Genomic DNA, 9,127 nt, shown 5'->3' with positions numbered 1-9,127 from the left:
AATCTCCCGCTCAGCCCTCGCTTTTATAGAAATCGTGTGGGTGAAACGGTGCTAGGAAGGGGTGCAGCTTATAAAGATATAAAGAATTAAAAATATAAAGATTATTACAAATTGTCAAAATAAGATTAAATAATGTATTTGTATAATATACTATTTAATTGTTGATGTAAATTTTTGTTCTAAAATAGTTTATCTGCAAAACGTTCTTGAATTGTGTAATAGCATTTGTCAATAAATTTTTTTCTTAGTAGCTTAATAAATTTGTAGTTACTCTCATAAGTCAATGGTTGCTCTCTTCTTTTTTTTGTCGTTAGATAATTTATTAAATATTTTAATGGCCATTTCATGTGAACTTAAAATTAAATTAAAATTAGTGTCTTCTAACTAATTTTAATTTCGATGGCTGTCTGATTAAATTATTTTTATACCGGGACGGGTAGCGTCGAGATTGGACTCCTTCTTTTAAATATAGTTCAGAGTGGTGTCTTACAAATTTGCATAGTTCTAAAACATAAATCGCTGGCAAAGTCAATATTTTCAAACGCTTAAAGTGTGATTTATAGCTTTTAGTTGTTTTTAAGTTAGCTAGGATACGCACACGCTTTTTTTGAATGATAAGCAAGTCTTGTGCAAGTCGTGCTGTTCCCCCACAAAATAACGCCATATCTCAGCCACGCGTACGCGTAGGCATAGTATGCACTAAGAGCTGAGAAATTAATATTTAATGGCGTTTTTTGGTCCGGCCTAAATTCCATTATTTTAGTTTTATTGAAATTTATATCTAAATTATGGCCAGTCCATGAAATTATATGGTTTAAAATTGTATTAAGTTTAATTTTTAGATATAAATTACTTTTACAAGATGTCAATACTGATACGTCGTCCGCATATAATAATCTAGTTTCTTCAAGGCATTTTGGAAGGTCGTTTATGTATATTAAGAACATGATACATCCGATAACACTCCCCTGAGGAATTGAGCATTTCATAATTTGAGCATCGGACTTTATTTATTATACCTGTTTCTTTGTTTAGGTAGTCGACTTCCACATACTGTTTTTGGTTTTGAAGGTAGGAAGAGAACCATTGTACTTTTCACAGAAAGAGTATAACCGATTGCACATTGCCTTCTCATTTTTTTTCTTCTTTCCGTAAAGGAAAAGGCAAAGGTTTTACACCATACAGCCAAGTCTTAGTACATTATTAAGTCTTTTGAGCCATGTCTTCGTTTAATTATGTTTCTGTAAATATGGCCGCCACAAAGGGGATAGGCAATTTGAGGCGGCGTGCTTGGATTGGCTCGGGATTCCTTAGAACGGGCAGATACGGGTGTTCTAGTTCGAGATTCGTATAATTTCGCGTTTTAATCTTCGATTAAGGCACAATAGCACTATCCTATTCCACTTTAAACTAGATTTCACAAAATAATTGAAAGTCAAAATAAAAACAACACTTTTCCCTCCAAAAGGCCCAGAGCGAATCCATTGCCTTCTCAATTATTTTTGACAGTGTCGGGAGTAGTGCTATAGGGCAGTAGTTATTTGCGTCTGTCTTGTCATTTTTCTTGTGAACCGGTTTTACTATCGTTATTTTGAGGGAGTCGGGGAATATACCTTCTGAAAAGGATTGATTAATTGTTTGAGTCAATGGTAATATCAATTCATCAGCGCATTTGCTAATTAAAGAGGGTGGAAGATCTTCTATGCCTGCACTATTTTTATTATTTAAACTACGGATTAATTTGTTTACTTCAAATCGGTTCTACTCGGCATAAGAACATTGTGTTTTCCGACGGGTACAGGACTTGTGTTGGCCGGACCGTGACGAGCCGTTGGGCACTTCACCGGCTGATACAAAAAACTTATTAAATGCGTTTGCAACTCTTTTCGGTTCAGACATTTCTATATCGTTCATAGTCAACGTTATGTTATGAAGGGAATATTTTTAGTTTTGTTTGTGTTTTCATTTATTATTTTCCACATACATTTGACTTTGTTATCTGCAAACTCCATTCTGTCACTAAATTGTAATTTTTTCGCACACGCAATAGCTTTTTTCAATAATTTTTCATATTTCCGATAGTGTTTTTTTATTATTTCATTATTTGATTGTACTAACAATGCTTTTAGTGATCTTTTATTTTTGTACGATTTTTAATACCCTGGGTAAACCAATGTTATTTAGATTTAATTAAATATTATGATTAAAATCCCGATCATTTTTCCGTGACCTAAAATTATTAACCTTCCCATGTCTGTACATCTTTGAGGCATCTATTTTTGTTAAGACGAACTTGAGTGAATTCCCAGAAAAAGTAAGTTCACAAGCGCACTTATTTCGTACCAGGAAATATATGGTCCGAAGAAGTATATGTAAAACGGCCCTATACAAAAATAGCGTTGTTGATATTGCACCCAAAATATTTAATAAAATTCCAGACGCAATAAAAAATCTTAGTGGAATGCAATTCAAGGATGTATTAAAACAATTATTAATTGACAAATGTTACTATAGCATAGAAGAATATTTCAATAATAGTTTCTTAGAATATGTAAATGCTGACAGTTGGGTACCATTTAGTTATTAATATTTTTAGACTTTTTAATTATTATTAGTTTTTTGACATTGTATACATTTTTCTTTTATTTTGACATTACATTTTTATTTAATTGACTTCGTATGCCACTTTGGCTTATTGCAGAGATTCCATAAAATTATTATTATCATCTATATCATGTACCTGTAATAACGAACGAATAAATGAATGAAAAAAAAGAAATAAATGTCTTAATAATTTATTCAATAATTTGTCTAAAATTCTGATTTACATTGTCATTTTTTATATCTATAATTTTATTCCATTCTACATCTCATAATTTATTTTTGAAACATTGTATGTTTTTATTGCTATATATTCTTTTCGTAATTTTTATGTTTGTCTGTATATTTTGCGGAATAGTTTTTAGCTCGATAGAAGAACTTTTATGATCAGAAAAACCAAAGTAATGAACAGACGTCGCTATATTTAAATCGTTGAAGTTTGAGAATATTAAATCAATATATATGATGCATGAGGTTTTTTATATGTTGTGTAAAATTGTATTCTGACATTAGATTTAGAAGACAGCGAGTATGTTTAGTATTTGTTTTCACATTTATATTCAAGTCGCCACCAATTATAATTCTCTTTTTATGGTATTTATTATAATAATTCAAAATATTGTTTAATTGTCTATAAAATAAATCTGTTTTCTTAGAATTCCAATATAATACAATTATTAATATGTCCAACTGCAGTAATTCAACTGCACAAACCTCTAATACATATTCAATAGTCATATTCGTGATGTCCTGTCTGTGAATATACTCGATGCCACTTCGTATCAGAGGGTCTACTCTCAATCTTCGTCCGACATCCGTCCGAAACAATTACTGAAACAAATAAGCAATACTTGACCAAATGAAAAGACGCGTGATGCAAATGAAACTTCATACTGGATACTTGTCTTTTAATTTTGTCGAATATTACTTATTTGACAGTAATTGTTTCGGACGGATGTCGGACGGAGATGGAGAGTAGCCCTCCAGAATGCAAACGCCACCGCCTACATAGTTTTGCCTGCAATATGCAGCCGCGATATCGTACTCACTAAAATTTATGAGCTCGAGCTTGACTTGTGTAAGCCAGGTTTCTGTGATCCCTATAACGTGTATATTCTATGAATTATCCTTCATAAAATCCTCGAGTATATGAAGTTTATTCCAGACTGTATGTTTTGAAAAATTTCATTTAACTTACGTGACGAATCAGAATTTTGGTGAATTAGAATGAATTTTCTCCTGTAAAGTTCGAAAATCTCGGTTTTATTCATTTCAGACTTTTGATTGCTACTGTCTTCATGAATCCATAGTTAAGTTTTGTAAGTTTTCAACATGACATCGTTGATAAATAAGCTCAAATCTTTGAAAATTTGGCGAAGACCTCTGTTATTTAAAAACCCTAAAAAACAGTAAACATGCGATTATCGTACGTTAAATTCTTGTTCGAGTCCAGTACATCGGCACACTCATAAGTCAAATTTTTCCGATAGAGTAAATTATTAAATGTATCAACACGCTCGTTATATAATAAACTTGAATGCAAGTCGTGTCTAAAAGTTGGTAAACAAATAAATACATTTGTATTTTGGATTTTTAACAGTTCACTTCTGAGCATACTAACTAAACTCTTATAGTTCGTACTGGTTTCAAAATCTTTTTCACAACAATCACATAATGTAAAATCTTTCACTTTTGTCTCTAAATTTGTCAATAATTGCTGCAGTTCTACATTTGGTGTCAAGAAATGGCAAATTTTTGTATTCTGGATGGTAGATGTTGTTGTCGTTACAACTCTGTTTCTCTTATTCGTGCTAATAATACACATGCTGTATTGAACATGTCGAGTATCGTGTTTTAATGGATTCAGACCATTAGTTTTCGTATCTTGCAATTTTGGTGAACTAGTAGCGCCATCTCGCGGGGAGTAGTGCTCATCAATATTTATAGTCACATTCTCTGAATTAGAAAAATCCAAAGTTCTTCTTTTTAATTTATTTATTTTTATTCTTTTTTCGACTTGAGTATTGGCTGATGGGACTCGAAGTGTATTTGGTGTCAGTTATTTTGCATGTTTGCTTTAATTGTTTATTTTGTAATTTCCGTTTTTGTAATTGTTTTTGTAACGTAGAGTTTTCCTTATGTAAATTAATAATTTCATTGTCAGCTGCTTTAACCTTCTAATTCAGCTTGTTGATTTCAGCTTTTAAAGCCTGGAAATCACTTTCAAGGCAAGATCTAGGCCCGAGGCAGGTTCTGTTTAAATCGATTGAGTTCGATGATATCTCAATTTCATCATTGTCATCTAAGGAGCTGAATGAGTTCTCGGTAGATACATTTATGACGATTTTTTTGTGACTTGTAACATTTTCTTTTTATTTATGAAAATCCAACCAACATAATTGACATTTCCAGTTTTGTTTATTATCCGTAGTGATTAGGCGAAATATTTGAGATGAGACATTTGCACATGTTAAATCATATATTCTTTTACAAATGACATAAATCACAAATTCTCTGTTATTTATATTTTATTTACTTTTACCATACTGTGTAGTCATTTTTCCTTTTTCGTGCCCCCTTGCGTCTAGTAGCAATACTTATTTATAGAGTTTGATAAAAACCACCACTAGATGTAACCACTATCAACGAGTTATTATAAAGATCTAGATTAATGACGATCCATAATAAAAGATGTCGTTGTATGGCCAATAACTTTCGCCAATAACAGGTGTCACTTTTGTGTACTTGTATTTTTTGTGGATATGTTTTTATATAACAATTTCACTATGAGTCTACTACAGTACCTTATTTAAGTCGCCGTGCAGCTCTACAATTTTATGGCAAACACTATACAGAGAATGTTTATTTTGTCTTACAGCTAGTGCTTTTTCTTAGTAGAAAAATAATAATCTTTGGTTCTGTTATAAACCACTTAAAACACTACACGCTATTTTTGGCAATAATTTGGTAGACGGTTTTGACGTAAGAAAATAAAAGTTAAAAATAATTATAATGTTTATATTTTGTTGAATATGGGTTATTGGAATTGAACCCGAGTCTCATGCGTGAGTGTCCACCGCTTTTCGGCTGCGCCACTAATTTGCAAAGTCCGTGCGCCGAAATTTATGCTCACTATAACATGAAAATAGTAGGTACCACAATTCTTTTGTTCTTCGGGTCTTTTGTTCACTAATGGGATCAAAGTTCAAATTTTAAAAAGTTTAACGAAAATTGGATTTTTGTTTTAGATTTAACACTGTTATACTGTTTTAATTTAACAGTGAAATGATACAAACACGTTCCGTTCACTTTAACTTTTGGTGTATTTTTTTGCGAATACTATTAAATTTTACCACTTTTATGTATTAAAATCACATAAGGAACGTTCAGCATGTTTACTCTCTTTCGAATTCGCGGACGACCTCCTTATCGAGAGTCGCACAGGAATTAAATGTATATTTTAATAGAATAATATATAAACAGTTTATTTTAATTGTGTTGTTTTTAAGTGATTCTGACGTTGTTGTGTTCGACTGTAATGGGCTCACATACTAGTTTTGTATTATTATAATAATTTATTTATTTTAGGAAAATTTGAGTAATCCAATGCCATTTACTTTTTCTTTTCTTTGAATTTCCACCAACATGAAACAATATAAAGTGCTTAGCAAGCCAAAAAGAGATTATAGGAGAAAACAAAGAACACAGTCACTAAATTAAAAAAAATATAAATAAAAAATACTATTAATAGACAATTAAACGAACAAACCCTTAGAGGATGGAAAAAAATGAACAAACCAGTGTATTCATCGCCAATCACGTGATGTGTCAAAGTGACGTTTGGTCATTTCTCGCCTGACTGTCTCTATCTCGTTCGAACAAAACAAATCAAATTCAGAACGATTTACTATCGCATTGTTATAAAGTCTCAATGCACGCACCATGTACGTATTTTGTGCCTATAATTAGTGCTCGCAAACTGCACTTACAGAGGTGGTCGACATCTGTAATGCGACAAGATTGTGCGCAGGTTAATGTGCAACAACAATCCTGGACAATCAATATTACCGTTGGCGATCCTCATCAGAAAACTGACGTCACTAATGTCTCGACGTACACGAAGCGGCAAAAATGGTACCTAGTACACCTATGCTCATCACCTGATGAAAATTGTTTCCAGTAGTCCAGATAACGTAAAACTCAACGAACGAACGAACGAACAAACAAATAAACAAATAAATAATTAAATATAACGTCTTCGTCCTGCATTTAGAACATTAAAACACGCTACATACTAAGCTTCACTAGAAATGTCCGACCTGAAGGCATTTTGAAACACTGCGACGTAGGACGAGTTTGAACCTATTACCGCAAGTAGGGCTTGTAAAATCGTTTGGCAGTACCAGCACCGACCTGCAGTGCAAGCACGACGCGACTTGCGCAAGTCGCCAGCGCGCGCTGCAGAATGGTTTCAATATAGTCGAGATACAAGTCGTTTCGACCTTTGTTAGGGCACGTTTCTACTATGTCGTGACGACAGATTGTCGTGAAGTTTACAGTGTCGTGTCTTGTATATTTAATTGAAGTTCTTCACATATAGCACGACACGATTAACTGTCGTTCACGAATTTTTCATCGTTTATCGTCACGATAAAAACGTGACGATAGATTGTCGCAGCTCCTATTGTCGTCACGTTTTATTTTGTACGTCACGTTATATTTTCTTTTCTTTGTTTGCTTCCTCTTCCGCATTTTTAAAAAGTAATACATTATTAAAATTTCATCGTCATCCATTTCGGGTGAACACACACTACCGGCTGCCGGTGCATCAAACGATTCTGTCGTGCAAACGCCAAGGAGGCTGTCGGGCAACGATAAATTGTCGTCACGATCTAGTGGAAACAGCTAGTCACGACAATCGTTCAACGATAAAAAATCGTCCATGACAGGTAGTCGTGATATGGGAACAGGCTAGACACGACAGTCGTCCGACGGTAATAGAATGTGACCACATAGGAGGACGCGCCCTTATAGTTAAGGTCTTTTTTGCAATGGTTTGATACCGATAATTTTTATACTGTTTATATAAAACTTCTAACTGTTCATTTATTTCACAGCAACATTCACTGATATTGAATAAGGCAGATCTGAAAATAATATCATCTAGGGAATGTAACAGAATTCATCATAAGGAGATGAAACATTTTATTTGCACGTCATCTCTCGTTTCCGATATTCACAAGGTTCGTTTTTGTATTACAATAACAGGGAGAAGTTAATCTGTTCCCAAAATTTATTGTCATCTATATTCGTCACTTTTACCAACCATAGTGATGATCAATTCAAATATTACTACGACTAATGTAATAAATATACAGTGTGTTTTTTTAACTGGGACAGTATGGTGAAATCTGAAACCATGCAAGGAACATCTCTTAGGAACCATTAAGACAATGGTTTTTGTGAAAACAATTTAGTAACTTTTTTGGTCAAGCGTGAGTTGTCCATAAACATGAATTAAATCCATTATTATTTTTTTAGTGCTGATTGATTAAATTTCATGTAAGTATCATTTTATTGTATTGGAAGAAAAAATCGGGAGATCAGAAATTGGTCAATTTTAATTAAATATTTTTTTATACAAAACGAATAAAATTGACATTGATTGTCCCAACTCAAAAACATATACTGCATTATTTTGAACTCTAAAAAAATGTTTCCATTATGATAACAACATTTACATGAATCACTGGCTACATATAGGTACCAGAATGTTGAATCAAAATGTAAAGACGATTGAAGTCATTCTTTTTCAAATTCAGAGTGGTTATACCCGGCGACTTTTAGCAGCACTTGCGATTTATAGGCGATTGCATCGATGCTAACGCGTGACTGCGGTTGCATCGATGCAAACGCGTGACTGCAACGATAGAAACGCGCGATTGCGATTGAATTTGGTATCAAAAAATGTACCTAATTTGTACTATTTAGTACCTCTATTAAAAAAATTTGTACCTCCATCAGAACGAAGTTATAGCAATATCTATCAATATGGCGGGTGTACCTCAGATTGCCAGTATTTATTTAATAACTATAAAAACTTCTTATTCCAAAAATTTGTACCTTAATAGTACTTTGAAGTAAAGGAAACTCCAGCTCGATCTGCTGGTTAGAGTCTGACAAATAAGACAAAATATGTTGAAATTTCAGACTGCCTGTAGTACATTTTTGGTACCAAAAAATGTACCAAAATTGTACTATTTAGTACTTATTCTTAATCAAAATTGTAAATATTTTCGTACTTTTTTAATAAATTTCCGCCATTTGTTTGGGTACGTAGACAAAGATTTCCACCATACAGCCTCTTTATATGTCAGTATCTTTCCTTGTTTTGATTGATAGGGTTACAAGCGCGTGTCCTTAATATAGTTTATTTCATGCAATGGTCGGAAAAAGGTGTTCCACATATATAGATACATGTACATATTGTGTACAATACATAGAGTTGTTAAAACCACCAAAAATT

General features: G+C 32.9%; 1 protein-coding gene across 1 annotated transcript in view; it reads left to right on the top strand.

Moving 5' to 3' along the window:
* The window catches only part of LOC113229769 (chymotrypsin-like protease CTRL-1), a 24,994-nt gene that overhangs the window by 11,717 nt on the left and 4,150 nt on the right, over positions 1-9,127 (top strand). The window contains exon 5 of the mRNA XM_026463452.1: positions 7,719-7,844. Coding sequence (XP_026319237.1) covers positions 7,719-7,844 — 126 coding nt within the window. The remainder of the gene's footprint in view (positions 1-7,718; positions 7,845-9,127) is intronic.

This window comes from Hyposmocoma kahamanoa, unplaced genomic scaffold (genome assembly GCF_003589595.1).
Source record: "Hyposmocoma kahamanoa isolate Upper Pololo Valley unplaced genomic scaffold, ASM358959v1 62, whole genome shotgun sequence".
Lineage (NCBI taxonomy): Eukaryota > Metazoa > Arthropoda > Insecta > Lepidoptera > Cosmopterigidae > Hyposmocoma > Hyposmocoma kahamanoa.
This window is presented reverse-complemented; position numbering and strand designations above follow the sequence as displayed.